The sequence below is a fragment of the Pteronotus mesoamericanus genome, unplaced genomic scaffold (assembly GCF_021234165.1).
Source record: "Pteronotus mesoamericanus isolate MK-2021 breed Mesoamerican mustached bat unplaced genomic scaffold, CSHL_Meso_final contig_2, whole genome shotgun sequence".
Taxonomy (NCBI): Eukaryota; Metazoa; Chordata; class Mammalia; order Chiroptera; family Mormoopidae; genus Pteronotus; species Pteronotus mesoamericanus.
Genome location: NW_026555084.1, coordinates 22615159 through 22640258, shown reverse-complemented (window position 1 = coordinate 22640258; position 25100 = coordinate 22615159). Strand labels below are relative to the sequence as shown.

The 25100-nt window shown below is 37.4% G+C and overlaps 1 protein-coding gene across 1 annotated transcript in view; it reads right to left on the bottom strand.

Annotated features, from left to right (window-relative positions):
* PFDN1 (prefoldin subunit 1) overlaps positions 1-17870 on the bottom strand; it is a 52742-nt gene extending 34872 nt beyond the window's left edge. The window contains exons 1-2 of the mRNA XM_054568347.1: positions 17809-17870; positions 15288-15454 (exon numbers count right to left, since the gene is read on the bottom strand). Of these exons, the coding sequence (XP_054424322.1) occupies positions 15288-15454; positions 17809-17841 (200 nt within the window). The 5' untranslated portion in view covers positions 17842-17870. The remainder of the gene's footprint in view (positions 1-15287; positions 15455-17808) is intronic.
* Between the last annotated feature and the right edge of the window lie 7230 nt (positions 17871-25100).

The window sequence follows — 25100 nt, the reverse complement described above, 5'->3', positions numbered from 1 at the left end:
CCAGGATCAGCGGCAAGGATGTCTTTTGGGTACCCTCCCAGAGTACAGTCACCTGGACATACACTATTCAGAGACAATAATATGCTTATGATAATGCATTTTGTTTGGGTGGAAAATTTTTAAAGCACATCTGAAAACATATTCTAATGGCATTTAGGGCATCCACAAATTAAGTAGCACAGGAAAAGCTGAAGAAGAATGATCCTGCTTCTTTGCCTCATTCCAATGGTGACAAAAACTACTTGCACTTGCACAAAGATCTATGTTTAAAAAAAATTTTACTTCGCAGCTTTTTTAGTGAAAGAAGGGAGGGAGGGAAAGAAGGAGAGAGGGAGAAACCTAAATCCTTTAGTAAGGAAGCAATTAACAAATTATGGTACATCCATATTGTAGAATGTTGAATGAGTAGAGACTTCTTTTTAGGCATAATGTACAGGTGATACCCTGAACACTCTTCCTGATTAAAAACAAAACCAAAAAAATCTTTTAAAACATTCTGCTGAACAAACACAAATGAAACAGTGAAATCAGGAATTCTGGGAGGTAAGAAAGCAATAAATCCCCTTTCTTAAAAAACCCAAGTGTTTCTGCTTAATTCTAAAGACCTTGAGCATCCACACTGGCATAGAAACAGGAGATAAAATCTAGGGACTATCCAAAGTCAGGATGGTATTAGGAGAACCCTTGATTAAAGCTAGGTTCCCAAAGGGTTCCACCTACGTCCTAAGAGTGAAGAAGAAATAAACTTACCTCTCATCAGAGTAAAATAGAAGAAACTTTACTATCAATACCTTGGTAATGAAAAAAAAAAATGTTCCCTAAGAATATGTAAGAGTAAACTGGTCTTCTTATGGCGTGTGGTTCAAATTCAACCTAATACATGGGCCAAAAAATCTCAAGCACAGAATATAAATTACAATATCCCCAATTAAGGGGATGGCAAAGTTCAAGTAAACTTGAAGATGGGTTAATAAAAGTTAAACTAAAGAACAAAGAGCAAAAAAGATGTAAAACACAACAAAATTTTTAAAAAGGATACATGACACAAGACCTAAGAGACAATAATGAGCAGTCTAACAAAGATCCAGTAGAAGAAAGAAAATGGAACAAGAGAAACATTTGAAGAGATAGTGGACAAGAATTTTCTAAAACAACTTTTTAAAAACCACAATTTAAAGACACTCAGAGAAACCCAAGCAAAATAAAAACAACAACAACAAAAAAACTAGATGCAACATAATGAAACTACTGAAAACCAAAGATAAAACCTTGAAGGCAGCCACAGAAAGATGTATTATAGAAAAAAAACAGTTACAGCAAACATCTTGTCACAAACTATGCAAAGCAGAAGATGATGGAAATGATATTTTCAGCATACTGAAAGAAAACAGCTATTAACCCAGCACTACATACACAGTGAAAATATCTTTCAAAAATAAAGGGTAAATTCAAATAAACAAAAGCTGAAAACGTTTATTCTGGCAAACAAACACCATAAGAATATTAGGGGTAGTTCTTCCAGCAGAAGTATGACAAAATATGGCAACCTACAAGGAAATAAAAAGCACCGGAGACTTCTGGTCAGGATGGCGTCACAGGTAAACACTGTGGCTCACCTCCTTGCACAACCACATCAAAATTTAAACTAAAATATAGAACCACCATCACTCAGAACCATCAGAAATCAAGTGAAGAATGCACAAAAAGAGGGGGAAAAGAGTAAAGAACAAATGAGACAAATAGAAAACAAGTAGTAATGTGGTAGATTTAAATTCAATTTAGTAATAATTACTTGAAATGTAAATGATGCTAAACACATCAATAAAATGATAAAGACTGTCCAACTGGATTTAAAAGCATGATCCAACTGTATGCAATCATCAAGAAATCCGCTTTTAATAAAAAGATATCGGTTCAAAGTAAAAGTACAATCATGCCCATTAGGATGGCAATAATCAGAAAGACAGATAATAACAGGCATATCTTGGCAGACACGAGGTAAAATGTGAAGAAGGCTGGAAAACAAGAGCAGGAAGAGAAAAAACAAACGGCAATAAAGGGGCAGAGTCAGAGAAGTCAGTCAGGAAGGGAAACGAGACCGAGACGGGCAGAGCTGCGGCAGGCAGGGGCTGTGCAGGGCTCGGAAAGTGCAAGTGCTTACCGTGGCCCGGAGGGGTGAGGGGTGCCCACCGGAGGCGGGAAAGGCCAGGCGTGAGCGGGGATTTGAAGCTAAGAGACCACTGACCCAAGCACACACGTCCCCTTGCGAACTCATCGGGTACATCCACTTCACCATTCTTCTCAAGTGCACAGGAGACATTTTCAAAGATAAATCATATGTTAGGCCACAAAACAAGTCCGACTAAATTTGAAGATTAACAAGCATCTTTTCCAACAGCAACGTTATGAAACTAGAAATTAATGACACAAAGAAAACTGGAAAATTCACAAATAGGTGGAGATTAAACATGCTACTAAACAACCAGGTGAAGAAATGGGTCAAACCGATAGGTCAAAGAAGAAATAAAAAAGAGAAGTCAAAATTAAAGAAAAATCAAAAAATACTTTGATACAAATGAAAATGTAAATGTAATATATCAAAATTTATGTGATGCATCTAAAGCAGTTCTGAGAGGGAAGTTCATAGCAATAAATGTTTACTTCAAGAAACTAGAAAAGTCTCAAGTAAACAACCTAACTTTACATCTAAAGGAACTAGAAAAGTAACAACAAAAGAAGTCCAAAGTTAGGAGAAGGAAGGAAATAACAAAGATGAGAGCAGAAATAAATCAAATAGAGGCTAAAAAGAATTAGAGCTGGAGGTTTTTGTTTGTTTTTCTGACAAGGTAAACAAAACTGACAATCCTTTAACTACACTAACCAAGGAAAAATGAAAGAGGACTAAAATAAATAAAATCAGAAATTAATAGGAGATTTACAGCTGATGTCAGAGAAATACAAAGGATAGCAAGAAACTACTATGAATAAGTATACACCAACAAATTGGAAAACCTAGAACAATGGATAAATCTCTAGAAACAAACAACCTACTAAGACTGAATTATAAATTTAAAAAAAAAAAATCTGAACAGACCAATGACTAGTAAGGAGATTGCATCAGTAATCAAAAACCTCCCAACAAAGAATAGTCCAGGAACAGATGGTTTCACTGGTGAATTGTATGAAACATTAAAGAATACCAATCCTTAACTCTTCCGAAAAACAGAAGAGGAAGGAACTCTTCTAAATGCATTTTAAGAGAGCAGCATTACCCTGATACCAAAACTAGACAAGGATGCCACCAGAAAATTACAGGCCAATACCCCCTGATGATACACAAAATCTTTTGTATTTCTACATACTAGTAATAAACTTAAAGAGAAAATTTTTTTAAATCCCATTTACAATTACATCAAAAAGAATAAAATACCTAGGAATACATTTAACCAGGAAGGTGAGAGTCTCTTATGAATACTATAAGAGACTAATGAAAGAAACTGAAGAAGACACAAATGGAAAAATATTCTGTGCTCATGGATTAGAAGAATATTATTAAAATGTCCATACCTCCCAAAGCAATCTACAGATTCAAGGCAATCGCCATCAAAATTCTAACAGCATTTTTCACAGAAATAGAACAATCCTAAAATTTGTATAGCATCACAAACGACCTCTATTATATATTTGAAAGTTGCTAAGAAAGTAAATCTTAAGTTCTCATCACAAGAAAAAAATTTTTTTAACTATATGTGATGAATGATCTTAACCAGACTTACCGTGGTAGTCACTGTGCAATATATGCAAACATCAAATCCTTATGTTGTGCCCTGGCTGGTGTGGTTCAGTGGGTTGAGTGCTGGCCTGCAGACCAAAAGGTCGCCGGTTCAATTCCCAGTCAGGGCACATGCCTCAGTTGCAGACCAGGTCCCCAGCCCACTGATGTTGCTTTCACACATTGATGTAGCTTTCCCTTTCTCCCTTCTTTCCCCTCTCTCTAAAAAATAAATAAAATCTTTTTAAAAAAAGAAATCTACCTAATTAAAAAGAAACCCTTATGTTGTACATGTGAATCTAACATATGCCAATTATATCTCAGTTTTAAAAGGAAATAAATACAATACCAGTTTCAGCATTTACAAAAATGGTCACAGTCTCACCAGACATAAACAAACAGGAAAATGTCAAGAGCCAAGAGAAAATTCAGTCAATAGAAAAAGACTCAGAAAGAAGAGAAATATTGCCACTAGCAGATCAAAGCCTTAAAAATGCTGTAATAAACATGATTAAGAATTAAAGAAAGACATGAACTTAAACAGAGAAAGTAAGATACAAAAAAGTCAAGTGCTACTTCTGATGATCAAAAGTACAGTATTTAAAGTTAAAAATTTCACTGGATAGGCTTTATAACAAATTAGATACTGTAGAAGAAAACAATAAACTCAAAGATAAAGCAATTACCAAAATCAAGCAGTGGGGGTGGGGGACAGAAGAGAGGAGCTATCAAACCATGAAAAGATACTGAGGAAACAAATGCTTATTGTTAAGGAAAAGCAGCCAGCATGAAAACTCTATACACTGGAAGATTCCAATTATGACATTCTGGAAAAGGCAGAACTACAGAAACAGTAAAAACATCAGTGGTCACCAGGGGTGTGGGGAGGGAGGGAAGGGTCAATAGGTGGAGCACAACATATTTTGGGGACAGTGAAACTATTCTGTGATACTATAATGGCAGATACATTATACATTCGTCAAAATCCATAAAACTATACAAAACAAAGAGGGAATCCTGATGTAAACTATGAACTTAGTTCATCATAATGTATCAATATGTCTATCAATTGTAACAAATTTACCACACAAATGCAACATTTTAATAGAGGAAAGCGGGGGATGGGGGAAAGGGAGTATGCAAGAGCTCTTTGTACTTTATGCTTAATTTTTCTGTCAAGCTAAAACTGCCCTAGAAAATAAAGTGTTAATATAAAAAACAAACAAACAAAAAGATGAGGACATGTTAAATAAAAGGATGCAGGAGAAAACCTAAAAGAGCCAATTGCCAAAGGGGAACTGTTTGAACAACAAAGTAATGCAGTATTTTAGATTGTAACCCAAAAATACAGCACCTAGACCTGCCGTGTCTCAGGCAAGAGATACCTACAGAACCCAGTACATCCAAACCTAACCCTGAGGAATGCTGCTATATCTTGGTACTATGCTACCCATGTTCCCCTCACCAACAACCATATTCTGCATAGTACAAACCCATCCTGTCTTTTCTCTTCCAGGGCTCCTACTGCAGACATCATGCAAGGCTCTCAGCTAAGCTATCTCTACCCAAAGTCCCTCCAAGACCTCGTTTCTTTTCAACTCAACTTGGCTAATGACTCTCAAAATAGTACCAGCCCCTATTACCTGCGCTATGTCTGCATCACCTAATGGTCACTTCTGCTGGCATGCTCCACAGCTCTCAAATTCAATATGTCTCGAATTTAACTCACTTTATCTACCCATACCAACATCCCCTAAAACCAGCTTCCCCAGCTCGACTTCAGCTTCTGTCAGTATTACCACTTGCCCACTCATCTAAGTCCCAAATCTACAGGAATCCTCCTTGTCCCCTATGTTCCCATCTTGTCACTAACTCATACCTTTCTCATACTGACCCTCTTCCTCTCCACGCCACTTCTATCACCTTCATTTATGCCCTTTTAATACACTCTGAACTACTCCAATTGCTTCCTACCTATATTTCCTCATTAATCTCTCCCTAATTCATCCTAAATATATTACCAACAGTTTCCATGTAGCTAGTTCCCAACTGTTGGTCACTGTATTGACTGTTGTTGATAATTTTAGGAGACACTAATGGCTGTCTACCCCATATCCATTCTTGCTTGTTGACAGAGCCCAAATTTTGTTTGGATACCTACCCTCCACTTTCCCAAGGGACCCAGAGAAGTGAATCCTGGAGTAAATATTGACTGGCCGTTCCCAATCATGGCGGCCCCATCCCCTAAGACATATGCCCAAATATGTGGTTCGGTTCTTGTCATGAAATGTGAGAGGTAGCCCTTTTGAAGATTTCTGGGAAATACTCTTTGATCCTAACAAAGATGACACAAAAAGCATGGTATTTCCTAATTTTGGATGTTGTCACGTCTAAGTGACATCCTTGGAACTCCTTCACCCAATCTGAGACGAGGCCGGCGGGCAGAGACAAGAGCACCGAAACAAGTGGAACTGAAGCCCAACCTGCAGTCCCTCAGGAGGCCTGAGAGCCCCAACATCGATAAATGATGCTTAAGGAAAGAAGCCCAACAAAGGGGTACATACTACAATCATCTATCTACGTACAGTCCGTGTGAAGTTCTAAAATAGGCAAAGTCAATCAACAGTGACAGAAATCAGATTGTCAGTGCTCAGAACAGGATTTGGGGGCGGGAAGAATTGACTTGGAGGAAGCGAGGAACTTTTTGGGGTAATGAAAATGTTCTATATTGTTACATTTGTCAAAATTCATCCTACCATATTTTTACAGTGAGCGTATTTTACTGTGTATGTTATATCACAATAAAGTTGATTTGAGGAGGAGATAATTAGCAGTGCAGTAGTCAAATGCTTATAAAACTGTCATGGAGAAAGTTAGCCAAATTAAAAAAAAAAAAAAGACTAAAAGTTAAATAGGTAGGGGTGGAAGTTAAGTAAATAATTTGAAACGGGATGGTCATGAAAGGCCTCCGTGCCTTTTTAGCAAAGACCTGAAGGAAGAAAAGGTATAACATGTAGACACCTGGAAGAAGGCTTCAGAAAAAGAGACTAGCAACTGCAAAAGCCTTTCTCTTTTTCACTAATAAAACAGCGATGTGACTTGATAAAACAGTGAAAATCACTCTGGCTGCTCAGTTGAGAACAGCTATAAAGTGGTTAAGGATAGAAGCAGCGAGCCCAGTTAGGAGGCAGCTGCAGTAATCCAATGGCACTTCCAACCAGAGTGGTGGTAAGTAGAAGTGTTCAGATTCTGGCCAACATTTAAAGACAGAGTCTTTGCTAACAGGTTGAATTTGAAAAAGAGGGATCAATGATGAGCCCAAGGTGTGGAAGAATTGGAAGGATACAAAAACCATTTGCTGAAATGAAATGAGGACGACTGAGGGAAGAACTGGTTTAATCGTGAACAGTGACAATTTTATTTTAGTCAAGTTAATTTTAAGATGCCTGTTAAACCATCAAATGGAAATGTAAAGCAGGCAGGTGGATATACAAGCATAGTTCAGGAAAGGGGTCTACGGTAAAGACAAAAATCTAGGAGTTGTCAGTACATGAAGAGGCATTTAGAAAGTTAAGCCTGGACGCGATCACTAACAGACTGTGTACAGGATGGAGAAGGGAAAAAAAATCCAAAGGCTGAGCCCGAGGTCAATCTAGTATTTGGAAATGGGAAAGAAAAGGAGGCAGTAAAGGAGGCTGAGCAGGTATGGCCAGTGAAGTAGAAGGAAAATGAAAAGGCAGTGTCCTGGAAGCCAAAGGAAGAAGGACTCCAAGAAGGAAAGAAAGATTAACTGGACTAAACGCTGCTGAGATGATTCAGAATCCACTGTCATCATTAGAGAGTTACAGTCCCCTCAGGAACCTAATCCCATGTAAACATCCTTTGTTCTAGAGGAGTAGCTCACACACTGCTGGGTTCAATCTGTACTAATTAAAAATCACTGTGTATTTTTAAATAAAACTGTCACTCCTGAAATGGAAGCAGTAGTATGTTAATCTATTTTAAACATGATGCTTATTTTTGGTCCCTATTTGGTATTCTAAGTATTCTGGTAAATAATCACCTCTGATGTTTACCACTTCTCCTCTGGCCTCATCAAACCCCGAACATTCCCACATACAAGCATGAAGCTGTGCTACAACTTTTTCCAAGATGTGACCTTTATTTCACTAGTAGGATAAAATGTAACACTGAATAAAATATAACCCTTGGAGTATAAAAAAAAAATTACTACCCAATGAGTAGTGGAGGACACAAACAGAACTGAAGACTCTAGGTACAAATTCAGAAAGTCACAGAGAAATATAAATATATTTGGCACAAATGCAGAAGAGTCAGACACACACATACAGGATGCATACTGTGGTCCAAATCTTTTTACCCAGAGGCAAACAATGTAAAAGGCTCACTTTAGGGCAGTCATGTTCTTATCTATTTAAGGATACACTTTTAATACTGGGCTCCCACTGCTGTGCAAATTTTGATATGAGAACATTTCAAGTCATCTCTCAAAGCCAAAGGAGTAGTGTCTTCCAAACAACCTGGTCCATTTCGACGTAACTGATTTTCCTCAGAACAGAAGTTAATAATGAGAGTTCCTGGCCAGGACAATGAGATATTCTCCCAAGCATGTTGGTTCAAACTTAAATTCTAAAAACAAATTGAGTGTGCATTCTTCACAAAGCCACAGGCACTAATGGTGCATGCAACACACTGTAATCCCAATAATTCCATCTGGACAAAGAATATTTGCAGTTCAAAGCAATTCCTTATATAATAATAAAATAATACTAAAATAAATCATTATCAAGTATGTGTTCATATACATAAACTGACTTGCACCTTCAAAGTCAAAATATTTTTTCTGAGCTTTCTGGCTGTTTCATTAGCAAATATGTTCCTTCATATGAAAAATACAGTCCTCTCTCAAACAGATTAGATAGCAAGTTGTTCCTAAATCTGCCAATATAAGTAGCAGCTAAAATCAGAAAATTGTTGGTACAGCTTAAAATTGTTTTCCATTTCAGAGAAATTCGGCTACAGTTAAGTCAGTTACAGCATATAATTCCCCAATGACAAAGTAACAAAGTTCAAGATTATTGCTACCTTTATTTTTATTTACATAGAAACAACAAGGTAATGATACTTTTCACCCTCTCTTCAGTTAACTACTTTGATTCTTGTTTAACACCAATGGGAATACATAGCATCCTCTTGTGTTGTTGAATAATTGCTACTTTCATGCAACAAAAGTAGATTTGTTTCATCCTTTGTCAGCTAAACAAAAACTAAAGGTCAGGCCCTGTGATGTCAGGAAATGCAGAAGTCCAAGTAACTAAATGAATCAATTACATTTACCTTCTTAAAAACAAGTTCAGGCCTAAAATGAGTAACCCTAGAAGGACACATTAAATAAAATTTTTTAGCACGTTTATACATTCCAAGGTAAGTATAACGACCTTCTTTGTCCTTTTGTACAAAAGATTTGCAATTAACACAACCTTTTCGAAATTAATTTCCTGTGTTTCAGAGAGATTGTTTGGATCCTGGAGGACATGGGAGGGGAAGAAGGGAAAGAATTATTAAAACTACTCTTCTGCAAAAGAAACATGGCTATGTAATTCCTACGCAAATGTTTGTTAACTTCTCTTGGCATAAAAACAGTGATGTCATTCTACACAGCAGTGCAGCAGTTATAATGAACATCAAGTTTTTAAATCACTGACAAGTTAAGGAAATTAGGAATATTACTCAAACACATTCTCCCCCTGGAGTACCACATCTGTGGAAGAGCAGAGTGTGCCCATCTGGAGTTATATACATACTCAACATCAACAAAACTGAAGTCATTTTTCCTTGCACAACAGGAAAAGCTGTGTTTTTTTCCCCTTAGAACTCTGAGCAATGAAAACCCTGACTTTAAATGGCTCTGTATAAAAACACATGAAGGGTGGGTCATAGTCTGTTAGTAAAAGCAGCTCAACATCAAGAACTCCTCTACCTTTAAAATAAAACCTAAACAATAACTAAAAAATTCCTTTTTACCTTTGAAAATTATTTTATCTTTGCTTATTTTGTCTACCCTAACATACCTTTAAAGAGAGCATAAAAGGAGCTTATAAACTTAAATTTGCAATGTGCTATCACACCAGAAGTAATTTGCACATTATTTTTTTCTTCTATATTAAGCACTAAAAATATCCAAACTTGATTCCAGTGAGAACATTATAAACTATTTTTACTATAACATCAATAATATTTACTACACCATGATTTGTGGTTTACTTCCTAATCTCTTAGGAATAAGATACAGCACAACTATTTCTTCAGCTTTACAATAACCTCAGATTGACTGTAATACCAACTCTCCAGCTACATGAAATTATAAAATGGTTGCAAAACTTGAGGCAGTATGACTATACCCCTTTCTATTAATATTTAACATAACTAAACTTAGAGAAACTGCAAAATTTTCATCCTGGCTTTACCAAATATCACAATCCAAATTACAGGCCAACATCCAAACTTACAATTAAAATACTACAAACTGACATAGCATTTTAAACAAAGAGCAGTTCAACCAAGCTGAAGCAGTCATGCATGGAGAGTTCTGATTTCTACATCCTAATTAGGTGAAAAATTATCCAACTATTAATTTTCTTTCTTAATCTATTACCTATCAGGAATAGACCTACTGTTTTCACTTTCTACCTGTGCCACATTTATCTTAAGTATTATACTTCTGGATCTTTTAACCATTAGAGATCAACCATCAAATTACTTCAACAAGTAGAAATAGCAACACCGCTCCCAAACAGCAATTTCTGCATTGCTAGACACTTATCTAGTTGGTAGATTTATACCATTGTTCATTCTTAGTTCTGTAAATGTAAAAAAATACCCACAGAATGGTGGCATACCTCTAAATTAGTTTAAATATGGTACAAAGTTATTTTTAGTTAGGTTCAAGTTTTAAAAAGGCACTAATCATTCTTCTCAAAGGCTAATCTACTCAAGTTCCTCCCATATTAAGAAAATAAAAAGCTTAATTTGTCTCTTTTGGAATGGAGAAATGTTATTTATGTAATGCTCACCCAAAAGGACGTTAGAATAATAGACCTGACATCAAATCAGGGTCAGGACCATAGCTATTGTTAATAAAAATAAGTTTGACATTTATCCTAATGATGCTTCTTTCAAACACTACCATGGCTAAATGTCAATTATGCATACTTTCAAATGTAATTCTTTTTTTTTAAATACTCTAATTCCATGCAAAGTAAAAAAGAAGAAAACCACCATATACCATTATAAGCTGGTTCTTATTCCTGAAAAAAAAAAAGAAAAAAGAAACAAGGAACATTCATGTAACATTTATTTGAGATGTAGCATTTATTTGGTTCCCTCCTTGCATGCTAGAAAGATGCAAAGACAAACACTTCCAACTATTCAGACAGATCATTCCACAGTTGTAACTTTCATCATAGTTCTCAAAGCAGTATGGTGAGGTCAGCTCACAAACAGCTTAAGGAGTAAAACTAGAAATTGGTGGTAGTAGTATCAGGCTACATAACAGCCTCTCCAAAGAATATGAAGTAACAGAACTAAAATGTGCTGGCAACGTGCCAAGAGACTGGATGGACTATAGCTTTCAGCAACAACTACTCAGAGCTTACAGTATATAGCAATTCATCATCTCTTACCCTGCAGCTTGATTTTCCTTGTTTTAAGCCCAAAATAGCCATATGTAAGAGGTATTTAACACTACCGAATTTTCCATATTTGTGAATTGAAAGCCATCTGGGCTTGCACTGATCTGGTGAACTAAATACATAACCGAGAAGAAACATCTGACTTTTATCCTATGTGAATATGAGGGTAAAATAGATACAATTATATTGATATTACTCTGCACAGAATAGCTTTTTTCTCCAAGGGTTATATTGTCCTCAGCTTCATTTTGAAGGCTTGGAATATCTTTGCATCTGGTTGGCATTTAGAATTAGTCAATCTTCTCAATAAATTTAATAAAGAATGAATCTTGTCAGATCAAATGACATAATTTTGATCAGAAACAATTCCTTTGACTTTTCTCAAAATGTTACTTATATAATTTCACCTTTACTGAATTATAATATTAAAACAGAAAAATAAACTCTTAATTCTTAAGTCTCTGACACTTTATAAACATATTTTCTTTCTAAAGAACCAAAAGAAAATGCAGTTATTTTAGGCAAAAACATCATTATTCAATTCAAATGACACATATTTAACATCTATTTTGTGCCAGACATTATTACTGAGACCTGAAGACACAAAGATAAATATGTAAGTATAATGGTCTCCCAGAGCTGACAACCTAGTAGGGGAGACTAACCCACTTTAAATCCAATCAATTAATGAATCAAACAAACAGCGTGCGTGCGTGCGTGCGTGCGTGTGTTTCCTACCAGCTATAGGGACAAAAGCCCTGGTATCACCGCAGAAATATGACTAGGTCTGCCGCGGGGGGGAAATCTTCAGATAACATGAGCTATTTCTTGAAAGATGAGAATTTCACAAGGGAAAGTCAAAGATCACAGGCCAAGAGGGACAGAATGAGCAAAAGCACGAAAGCATAAAACATGGCGCATGTGAGGAGGCCCACATGGCAAGGGCAGTCGTAACAATTTCTGGCACGTGTGTTACTCCATGACAGACATTGCTAATCAATTAAAGCATGTTTAAAGTCCACATAAGACTGAAACTCCTTCCCAGCAGATAACCCAAAACCAATGGTAGGAAGTCAATCCATGAGATGACCTGAATGTGGGAACAACAAGTGTAGGACTTGAGGCTAGAAGGATAAACTAAGGACAGATTATGAATGACTATGAATGTGAGGATAACAGGTTTAAATTTTATCCTGTGGAAAACAAAGGATGAACAGAGGATTTTGTGAAAAATATTGATGTGACCAACTCTGGCAAGTGTATAAAGAATGCATTTCGATAGACAGAATAAAGGCAGAAAAGAACAGTTAAGATGCTATTGCAATAGTCCAGGCAAGACTTAATGAGGCCTGAACTGCAGCAATGGCAAAAGTCTAGCGCAGTTCTAAAACAAAAATAGTGTTTTGGATTTTATAATCCATGGACTTAAAACACTAATTTGAGAAAAATTAGTATTCTAATTAGAATTCCCAAATAATACTGAAAAAGGAAAAGATAAGACAACATAAACATGAGAATTTAAGATGTGAATCACAATGATACTCAAGATTACCCAAGACTATAAATTCAGAAATAGATATTTCAGGTTTAGCATCAAGAAAGAGAACATCCTCATGACCAGACTAATACTCAGCAAGTCTTTTCTTCCTGAGGGCACTAATGCTCTAGCCAAGCAACAAACACTATTCACCTTACATGCCCCTACGACGCAGGGTCAAGTGCGCACTCCCGATGAGATGCTGAAAGCACAAAAGTCTAATTTAAAACCAAAATCTGAACCCATACAGGAGTTCCACTTTACCTGAACATTTGAAACTATACTTTTTAAAAAAAAAAACATAAATAATGTGCAATAAATCTTCTGGAAATACTACTATTCTACCATTAACTAATTCACATTCCAGCCTTTAGAGCCTACAACTTTGTGTGGAATGCAACCTGTCTGTAGCACTTTGGGCAGTATGCAATAAAAGCAGCACTCCTATCACTTCTGCAGAATGTTTAATAAGTGAAATTATTTTAATTAAAAATAAAAACTTCATTGTAGCTCAAAAGGCCAAAGATAGTCAAAGAGTTTTTCTATTTTGGAAAAAGATTCTTTAGCTGTTGCAAACAGGCTATTGTAGTGATGTAAAATCCAAGTACAACATGTTAACAAGCATGCTAGAAAAGCTAACATTACTGTTTTAAGACCTAAGGATATTCACATTAAGGATAAAATTATCCTGTTGTGAATGCCAACAATGCACTTCATACTACATAGACACATATTCAAGGTTCTACTTTGTTTAACCCAATAATAATATTTTGTGTCCCAGTAACAAACTCTCAAATTGGAATTCTCTTCCTCTTAGAACAAGCTAAAATGAAAAATATGAACTACAAAGACAAAATTTATTTGTGGTACATTGTTTACCCTGAGAAAGCAAATCTGATTAACAGTTTATCACAATCTATCTCTTTTCCAGAAAGACATGGATTAGCTGGTCAGGAACAGGGTCTGCTTCTCATGATGTCATTCCAAAGCCATTACTAAATGTTACACATGTTATACTTTCTTCAAAGCAATCACAAAACAAGTCATCCCAAGCCTGGGGTCAAATTCCATTCCAACTAAAAGCTCTCCGAACCAGAAGTAATGGTCCACTTACTAAGTAATAGTCAAAGACCAAATTCCAGAAGAACCCTCCTCCTGTACCCCCTCCCCCCAAAATCAGTCTCCTTTTCCTAGCTCATTGTAATGGAATGTATGACCTGCAGTTAAGGGCTTTTCCATTTCTTACTGCTCAGAGAACATGAATCAGATCTGTTCTCTCTCATAAAGGTGATACATATTTTAAGAGAAAAAAGTGAACTGTTATTATATGTTAATCACATAATAACAAGTAGAAAAAAACAAAAGGTAAATTTACTAGAATTCTCATGTACGACAGAACGAGTGTATTTAAATGACAACTGAATATTTTTATTTTAGGATACTGGCCAGACAACTAAATGATTTATGATAATATTCCCTCCTAATAAATTAGATAGGGAAGGGTAGGTTAAAACTACAACCACTTCAATAAATCTTCACACACAAAATTACTATGAACATCTTTTCGTAACACGTCATATTTTTATCATTGAAGTTATACATTTTTAAGTATCTAATTGCAGAGAAAAGAGGGAAATATTTAAGAAATGCACTTCAAAATCTAAAATTCTACATATCTGGCAGCTCTCCCTCCTGGGAATAAACCCACACCTTACCCCTTCCTCTTTTCTCCTTCCCCAGGTGCATTACTTTACAAACTTTCTCTCTCCTAAGCTCCTGGGCCCTTTTTTTTTTTTTGCCTTTGTATCTTATTTCCTGAGCCTATTTATTTGATTTCAGGGAGAGGGAGGAAGGAAGAGAGAAAGAAACATCGATTTGTTGTTCCACTTATTATGCATTCATTGGTTGATTCTTATGTGCCCTGACCGGGGATCAAACCCACAGCCTTGGCACATCGGCATGATATTCTGACCAACTGAGCTACCTGGTCAAGCCCCTGAGCCCATTTGTTTTACAACTCATTTCTTTTACCCCTGTGACTTTCTAAGTAAACTTTCTCTCACAGCTTAAGAAAATAAATTAATTTAAATTAAACACTCCTATCTGGGAATCAGTTTCTCATTTTTAAAATAAGAAGGTATTTGACTAGATGATCTTTAAAGCTACTGTGATACTTTAAACCAAGTGTTAAAATGGACAAATTCTATGCTTTAATTCAGACAAAACATCTCCCAAGATAACCCCCGTAAGCATATATTTTACTTACATTCTTCCTACACCTTCATACATGTTAGTCTCATCTACCAAAGTCATAATCTCGGTGTCTGTAAGATGGGCATGCTTTTTCGTTCTGTTTAGCTGTTCAATCTGTATGTCTGCAAGCTTCACCTTTTGTTGAGTGTCAATAACTTTGGCTTGAAGCTCTGTGAAGGCCTAATAAAAACAAGTTCTTAATTTAGTGGGTGAAATATTTTACAGGAAACATTTAAGTCAAATCCAGATATATTAAAATAAAGCATGCTAATCAGATACAAAGCTGTTAAATTTACAAAAGCAAACATCAATAAAAGTTAGTATAATTATAATTGACAAAGCCACTAGCCTAAATACTAAATTTACGCTGTCCTGAGAGGATAGAATCTATCTGAAGCAGAAACAAATGCACATTAAATAATAGTCATATCAAGGAGCGAGTACCCAAGGAGTAATAAAAGTAATAAATGCAGCAGTCAGAGGATGAAACACAGAGAACCAAAAGAAGAACCATAAATGGAACTCCCTACATGTGTATTACTCAACTGGTTTCAAAGCACTTTCCCACATTTGTTTCAAATATTAATATAGGGATATTAATATGGGAACCCTGAGGGGTATAATAAATCTCATTTACTCCTCTCAAATCCTATGATTTAGGGTGGCATTTTCATCATAAGTTTACAAATTAAGTAACTAAATGTGTTAAAGAAATACAAGTGGCTTGCACGGGATTGAAGAACTACCAGGTACTTACATCCATTTCTTCTGAAACCCTAATTCAGGAATCTTTCTAGTCTACTGTCTACAGTAATATCCAGAATATAAATACTTTTAAGAGAAAGATGGAAAAAAGAAAATTTCATAAGCATTGGTAGAAGAATTACATTATAATCTTCATATGCACATACCAAGCCAAATTCGACTGATGAGTACACTTAACTCAAAGATAAACAGTTTTTGGACACTCTTGTTGAAATGCCTAGAATGACTTTCACATGCTGTCAAATTTATGTCTTAATAATAATAAATGTGACTGCAACACATGGCAAAGGCTACTACTTACCTTTTATTCTGACTTTGTTCTCACCTACAAGTAAGGTTTCAGAAGATTTATTCTGTGGGAAGGGGGAGCCTGAAATTTTCTACTAGTCTCCAGGTAATAAATAAATAAATTAGAAGATTAAATCTTTAAATGAGTTTCTGTAGTTAATCTAATTGGTTGTCAGGGCTATCCAACTGAAGGCTGAAATCACTTTCTTAGTTTGCATTCATCTTCCACAGATTTCTTAGCAACAAATTCAAATACTGGGAGGTAAGTCCATTCACAAATGTACTCTATTGTTAGCTCTTTCACTAAAGCCTGACTTAAATCTGAACTTTTAACAAGATAAAGAAAAGCTAAACTCTTAGCATGCTTTAAATATTCTTAAAACAAATGTTTTGGTGCACAGTTTGTTAAGGAATCTAGTATAATTGTTGAAGCTGAGATACTACAGAATGAAAGAACACCGAGTCAGGGCCAAACTACAAGTTTCAAAACAAGAATGACAAAAAGACACACACATAAATTCTCACAGCAGTAACAAACAGCTTCATTTACTAGGATGAACAGCTATTTCAGCTGTCCTATTGCTTACGTACAGATTGACCAGAAGGTAGATGGTCGTACGTAAAATTTGCTCTTCTGAAGAACCTAAACTACTAATGGCCCCAACCTTTGACTGAGTCTTTCCTGGAACTCAGTTTCCTTTTCCTTAAAAGGATGGATTTAAAGCAGATGAAGCCTAGGATTCAAATCCCGTCTGCCCCCACCTCAAAATATATATATGGTTTGAGGTCGGTAGTGGTCTTAGGACCCTGACAACTCTGTGGTGGTGACAACGTTTCTGAGTAACAATTCATTTATAAGCAACTGAAGAGAGAAACCTAATTTCTTCTGATACCACTTTTATTTGGAAAATCTTTACGGGACTTGTTTCTTTCTTGGACAAGTCCTCCAAAAACGGTGGGGGAGAGGGGGTGCCAAACTCTGGAGATGAACATTGCCATGAGCTTCTCTGGCTCTGAACTGTAGTGCGACCTTTCAAGGTTTGGGAACAAATTAAGTGGCCAAAAAGCACAAGATGGACTTGCAGCTTTTCAAAGCAAACGAGGACGCAGTATTACAGATGCCTCAGCTCGGGCAACCTGTCGTAAGGGGCTCCAGTTGAAACGTTCACCTCAGGCCTTACTATAGAACTGAAGGCTCCAAGCGCAACGACGCGGCTCTGGAGCTCGGGACAAGGGGACAGGTCAACTGCCGGCCCACCAGACTTAACCAAACCTAGCCCAACTGGCTCTTGTCCAGCAAATGTCGCTTGCCCCCTGCTTCAACCTAAGGAGACCCGGTCCCGCGTTACAATTCTGGGAAATCACCCCCCAGTCCTCTGAAACCGCTTTTCTTCCGCAAGACTCGAGCCTCCACCATATTCTTGTTCGCAGTCCCCTTAACTACCGAAAAGAAGCCTCCTCCTGCCCAAAACCCTCTTTACCTTCTTCAACTCCAGATCCACGGGCGCCGCCATCTTGGCTCACTCTCTGCGCCTGCGCGCTGGGCGAAGGCCGGAAAGAGTGTGGGGGAAGGGCGCGCCTTAGAGGTTTCTTTCCCTCCTTTCTTCTTCGCCTGCGCATCAGCCTAGCTAGTCAGGCTTCTTCCCTTCTCCTGGGCTAGTAACTTTTTTAAAAAATATTTTATTTAATCTTTATTGTATTTTTTCCCATTGCCATTTAGTCCTCTTATACCCCCTCCCCTAGCAATCACCACACTGTTGTCCTTCTACAGGAGTCCTTTTTCCTTTTTGCTCAATCCCTCCACCCCTGCTCCTCCCCACCCCCACTACTGTCCCTGTTCATCTATGAGTCTGTCTTTGTTTTGACTGTTAGTTCAGTTTGTTCATTAGATTCCACGTGTGAGTAAAATCATACAGATTTGTCTTTCTCTGCCTGGCTTATTTCACTTAGCATAATGTTCTCCAGGTTCATCCCTACTGTTGCAAAGAGTAAAATAATCTTTGTTATGGCCAAGTAGAATTCCATTGTGTAAATGTCCCCTAGTTGTTTTATCCACTCATCTACTGATGGACACTTGGGCTGCTCCGATATGTTGGCGATTGTAAATAACATTGCAATGAACATAGGTATACTTACATTATTTTGAATTAGTGTTTTGGTTTTCTTTGGATATATTCCCAGAAGTGGGATTGCTGGGTCAAAAGGCAGATCCATTTTTAATTTTTGGGGGTATCTCCATACTGCTTTCCACAGAGACTGCACCAGTCTGCATTCCCACCAACAAGGCACAAGGATTCCCTTTTCTGCACATCTTCGCCAGAACTTGTTCGTTGATTTATTGATGATAGTCATTCTGACAGGTGTGAGATGGTATCTCATTGTGGTTTTAATTTGCATTTCTCTGATGATTAATGATGCTGAGCATCTTTTCATATATCTATTGGCCACCTGTATGTCCTCTTTGAAGAAGTGTCTACTCAGGGCCTTTGCCCATTTTTTAACTGGGTTGTTTGTTTTTTGGTTGTTGGGGGGAGGGTTTGGTGTTGAGTTTTTTAAGTACTTTATAAATTTTAGATATTAACCCATTATCAAATATATCAGCAAATATGTTCTCCCATCCTGTGGGTTGTCTTTTTAGTTTGTTGATGATTTTCTTTGCTGTGCCCAGGCTAGTGACTCATGAACTAACTATTCTGCATTCCCCTCTATCAGGCCTCACTGGCTTCTCCACATCCTTTCAGACACAACACAACATGCAGATTTTGTGTATGGTTTTAAGCATTTTGATAAATAGCTTAGCTTGTACTGCTAAATTGAGATGTATGTAGATAAGGCCAAAACCTCTTCTATCATTCAGGTAGTCCCTGTGCTGTCAGAGATGAGGAGAAAAAAGTCAGCCTGAGCCTCAGGCATGCCAATATAAAGACCAGAATGCAACTGAAGTGCTCTTCGAAAGAATTTATTTCTACTGAATGCTCCTGGAAGATCGTTTTGGCACAGTGGTTTTCAAGAGAGGCCAAATAAGTTTCTTTAATAAATACTACTAATAATAAGTCTCTCTGGTCCTCATCCCAAACTTATAAGAATCTTTGAGACTGGGGCTCAGAAATTTGTACTTTTGCAAACAACCCTTATGACCTGATGCAAGTCATCTGTAGATCACATTTTGAGAATTTGCTGTAAAAGACCTAACATTTGAACCAGAAGGATGGATAGAAATTGGACTTTTGAAACTAGAAAAAATAGATGTTTGCCTACTTTAAAAACTTGGAGAGGAAAGGGCAGAAATTTGGAACCAACCATATCTGAATTGAAGGTTTGGTCTACATTGAGCCTAAATCTGTCTGGTTCCATCTACTAGCTGCATGTGGCAACAGAGTTTGTCTCCTCTTTTAATTTGAGAATAACAATATTGACCTAACAGGGTTATTGTGAGGAATCAATAAGATCAGGATGAAAAGTTCCAAGCATAGCACCATGCACGAAGTAGGTACTCAATCAATAGTTGTAGTTAAGTTGTTAAGTTAACATTAGTGTTTGTCTTTCAAGGTTCAGCAAACAAGTCACCTCTCCTTTATGTCTTTTTTTTTTTTAATTTTTTACCTCACTCATTGTACAGATCAAAAATAATCTCTCCTCTGAACTCTCCTCAAGACTTCATCTGTTCATCACTCAAGGCACAGGACACTTTCTATTTTTTTTTTAATTTTCTTATTAGACTGTAAGGTCCTTGAAATCAAGAACTATAGAATAATGGTCCTTCCAGTACTTCTACCCAGGACACCTATCACAGCAAAACAAATACAAATTAAACACTCAATGAAAATGAATTCTTCAGAAGAAAATTTGTCATCACTCTAATTTCAGAAAGGAAAAAGAAAATGGCCTAATTCTACTCTGGGATCTCCTTAGAACTTCATTATAGATGATCAGTAAATAATGACTGAATATTAAAATTCAAAGAAAGTCTCCAATACTTTCCTGTACATTACCTTATGAGATTTTGAAATACTCTACATAGAGATTTGTATAATAGAAAAATCAGGAACATGGACTAAGGTGTCAGACAATCTGGGTTCAAGTATTACCTGCACAACTTAATAACAATGTGACTTTAGGGAAGGGTCCTCTCTCACTTTATTTTGTCATTATTCCTTCTTGATAAAGTAAATCTTCATTAGATTCCTTCAGGAAGAGTCTTTGAGGAGTAAACTCTCTCAGTCTTTGTGTTATGGGTTGAATTGTGTCTCCCCCTCCAAAAAAAAAAAAATGATGCATTGAAGTCCTATACTCAGTACCTCCAAAAGAGATCTATCTGGAAATCAAGTCTTTATAGAGGTAATCATTTTCCAATTAGGTCTTTGGAGTGGACCCTAATCCAATACGTCTTAGTCCTTCAGCCTGCTATAACAAAATACCACAGGCTGGGTGGCTTATGAATCACATTTATTTTTCACCGTTCTGAAGACTGGAAGTCCGAGATCAGGGTGCCAGCATGCTTAGCTGAGGGCCTTTTTCTGGGCTGCAGACTGCTAACCTCTCACTGCGTCCTCAGTTGGTGGAAAAGGCAAGGGATCTCCGTAGGGTCTCTTTTATAAGATCCAGCAATCCCACTTTTTGGCATATACCAAAAAGAATTGAAAGCAAGGACTTGAACAGATATTTATATATCTATGTTCATAGCAGCATATTCACAATATTCAAAATATGAAAGCCATCCACCTGCTCTTTCCTTTTTCATATATGTAACGATATGATCTTGCCTAATAGCGAACATAATTAGAACATAATGAACATAATAATGTTTAAATTTCTTTACAATGTCATATCACCTGAGGGTTTTTGGGTGTGAATTCTCCCATTGGGAGCACCTGCTGGTCTTTCTTATTACAGATGATTTTCTCATATGACTCAAGTTTTTTACTAAGAACCTATCTTCAGTGTCTCCCCCTCCAAAAAAAAGAATGATTCATGTCCTGTGGAAACATTCATAAGGGTAGCTTCACATTCACTTCTACCAAAGCCCTATGGGATTCATGGGTCCAAGCCAGTTCTTATGTTAATTCTTGATACCACATGAGTGAAGCAAATCTGGGGAAAAATAAAATTTTCTCTGAGCATACAGTTGGCAGAATGTGATCTACATTTATGGATTGAAAGTCACCATATTATTTTCCCATATCTCCTTTTCGTTTGGGTCTTTAAAATAAAGGTATTTTCTTTCTCTCTCAAGAGCTTCTAAAATGGCAGGAAGACACTATCTACGAAAGCCCTGAAGACACTGCAGTATTTGGACACTTGCCTAGAGGATAACCAGGATGTGCTTGTTTCTATTATTTTCGTGGAAAAAACCAGACTTCACACCGAAGGCTTCACTAGTGCAGGAATATATTACTTCTGAGGTTTAATGAGTTGTGGAAATTAGGTGATATCCTATTATCCCTCAGCTCTGCTTTGCCACTGCTCAATAATTTATTCCTTTAGCAAATACTTTCTGAACATCTGTTAAGCACTGATATATAGGCCCTTGGGATGTAACAGTAGCAAGAGACAAACTCCCTGACCTCATGGAGCACATACTCCAGTGGGGAGAGTCAAATAATAAACATGGAAATAAATAATTTTAGATATTAGTAAATGTTATTAAAGAAGAAAATAGCAATGCAGTTAGAGATTGACTGACAGAGGCCACTTAGGTGCGGGAAGCTCCCTGGAAGGAGATGACAAGAAAAAAATGAACATGAGGCAGCTATGCAAAAAGCTGGGGAAAGAGCGTGCGCAGCAGAAGGAACAGCAAGAGCAAAGGGTCCTGGGTGGGAACAGCCCTGGCATATTTGACGAACAAAAAGTAGAGACTGGGTGGGGAGAATGGTAGGAGGGACATCAGAGAGTTCAGCAGGGGGCCAAACCATGAAAGGCCTTGTAAGCTACAATCAGGGGTTAGGATGCTATTTTTGAGCGTGATCTGAAGCCATTGAATAGTTTCAAGAAGGGGATTGAAATTACCTCAAAAAATTGACAGGATCCCATTCTTAAAAGATCAGTGTAGGTTCTAGGAGGAAAACGGATTAGATGTAGCAAGAGTGGAAACAAAGAGACCAGTTAAGACTATTGCAGTAGTACGAGAGAGATGATGGCAGTCTAAGTGAAGATGATAGCAATGCAGAAAGGGAGAGGTAGATGCGCTCAGGTAGAGGCTACTGAACTTGAAGGAATTGATTGGAAGCAGCGGGCTGGCAATGAAAGAAGAGAAATCAAAGGTCATTCCTAATCTCCAAAGAACTGTGCTGAGTGAAAGAAGTCAGAATAAATGAATAACATGCTATATGATTCTATGTATATAAAATTCTAGAAAATGCAAACAAATCTAAAGTGGCAGGTAGGTTGGGAGTGAAGGGGACTGGGAAGAAGGCAGAAGGAAGGAATTACAAAGGAGCATTAGAGAGCATTTATGGTGATGGGTATGTTTATGATCTTGATTATGGCAATGATTTCTTGGGTGGGAACATAACAAATTGTACACTTTAATGTATTCAGTTTGTTGTATGTCGATTATATCTCAATAAATTTGTTTTTTTTTTATTTTATTTATTTTTTAGAGAGGTGGAAAAGTAGGGAGAAAGAGAGGAAGAGAAACATCTATGGGTTGTGGAACCTGGCCTGCAACCCAGGCATGTGCCCTGACTGGGAACTGAACCAGCAACCTTTTGGTTCACAGGCTGGCACTCAATCCACTGAGCCATACCACCAGAGCTCAATAAAATTGTTTTAAAAGGAAAACAAAGACTCCTAGGTTTTTGACCTGATCAAATTAGTTAGTATGAATGGTATTGTCTTTTACTGAGAAGAGAAAGTTAAATTTTATGATATAGCCTGCATGCAGTCTCAAAGCCACTTTCTAGGAATAATAAGAATAATCCATCCCCCTGTGAATAGACTTATGTTAGTAGAGAGCATAGATTCAGCTGCTATAACAGAGATCCAAAATAGCACTGAGTGAAACAAGACAGAAGCTATTTCTCTTTTTCACAATCATCCAGGCATAAGCAGGGTAGGGTGAGTATATGAGTTCCACAATGCCAGAGTTCCCACCCTGCTTCTATCTTATCCATAATATTCAAGATGACTCATCACCACCATGTCCCCAGTCTAGCTTGAAGGAAGGGAAAAAATAAGGGGAGGCTCACTCCTTGTCTTTAAAGGCATGTCCTAGAAGTTGTAGGTGTGGTTCTGTTCATATCAGATTGGCCCAAAAAGAATCCTGGCTGCAAGAGAAGCTGAGAAATTTAGCTATTCTGGGCAATTATATGTCTAATTAAATAAGAGGAATTCAATTATTATGAAAGGGAATTAAAAAAAAAACAGTTACTGGATGAAATGAGCTGTTTCTGACATCAGAGCTTTTCAGCTTAAAAAGCCATTTCTACTCATCAAGTCATTTGATTTTCACAAATTTGAAGATAGACTCTGAATACTTCTTACAAAATTTAAGAGGAAGTATAGCACAGTAGGTAAGAGTATAAGCTTTGGAACCTGACATCCTAATCAAATCCTGTTTCTTCCAAGGATGTCATGCTCCAAGGAAAATTACTTAACCTCTCAGAGCTTCTGTCTCTTCAACTGTAAAGTAGACATAATAATAGTACTCATCATATAGGTTATTATGAGGATTAAATGTAATAATGCATGCAAAGTGCCTGATACAGTTGCATCTAATCAATATTAGCTATTATTATGTGTCAAATGTGGCAAACCTACAGATAAATAAACAAGCAGTTCATAGTACAGTGGAGGACATAAATTAACAGAGAGTTATCAAAGAATATGACAATTCTGCTGCAGAGGAAGTGACCACAGAAGCTGAAAGAACAGAGAGGAGGACTCCCCCTAACCAGGGGTCCTATAGGACAAACAGAAGTTTATGGCAAGGTAGGGAGAAAGGATATTCCTAGAAGAGAAACAAAAACACCAAAGTGATAGCCTGGTGTCTTCAGGGGAAATCCGAGTGGTTTGGAATGGCTGAAGCACAAAAGCACCTTAACCACTAAGAGAAAGGGACAGAGAGATGAGGGCCAATGTTAGAGGGCTTTCCAAGTGAAGCTCTAGAGCTTGGGCTTTGTCCTGTGTTCACTGAGTGTGATGAGCAGGGGAGTGACTGGTCACATTTACGCTCCCGATGATGACCATGGCTGCTCTACGTGGCATGATTCCCGAAGGGCAGAGGAGGGATCAGAATGAGAGCAGCCACCCAGACACCGAAGCCCAGGCGTAAAGCAGTGGAAGAGCCGGTCTGCTCTTCAACATTCCTGTCCTGTCCTGAGCAAGTCCTCTCTTAACTCTGCCTTTTCTCAGCTGCTTTTGCGTCACTTAAATTACTAGGGAAACATCTTCCTTGATAACATTTCTGTATAAGATTGATTGACCAACCTTCATGGTTCCCCCAAGACTCTAACAGGTTTTGCACTGAAAGTCCTGTGCTCTGGGAAACCCCTCAGTGCTAGGCAGGCTGGGGCAGCTGGCCACCCAACCTCTAGAGCCTTATGGAGAGGCAGGGCGGTGCCTGGAAGCAGACTGCCTGAATTCAGATCTTAGCCCCTTCATGAAGCAGGTATAGGACAATAAGCAAGTGACTTTATCTCTCTGTAGCTCAGTTTCCCCACATAAAATATGGAGATGATACAGTGACCCCACAGGGTCACTGTGAGGACTAAATGAATTATCGTACACTGAGTATTTGTACTGGTGCCTGGAACATTGTATCTGCTGTGAGCGT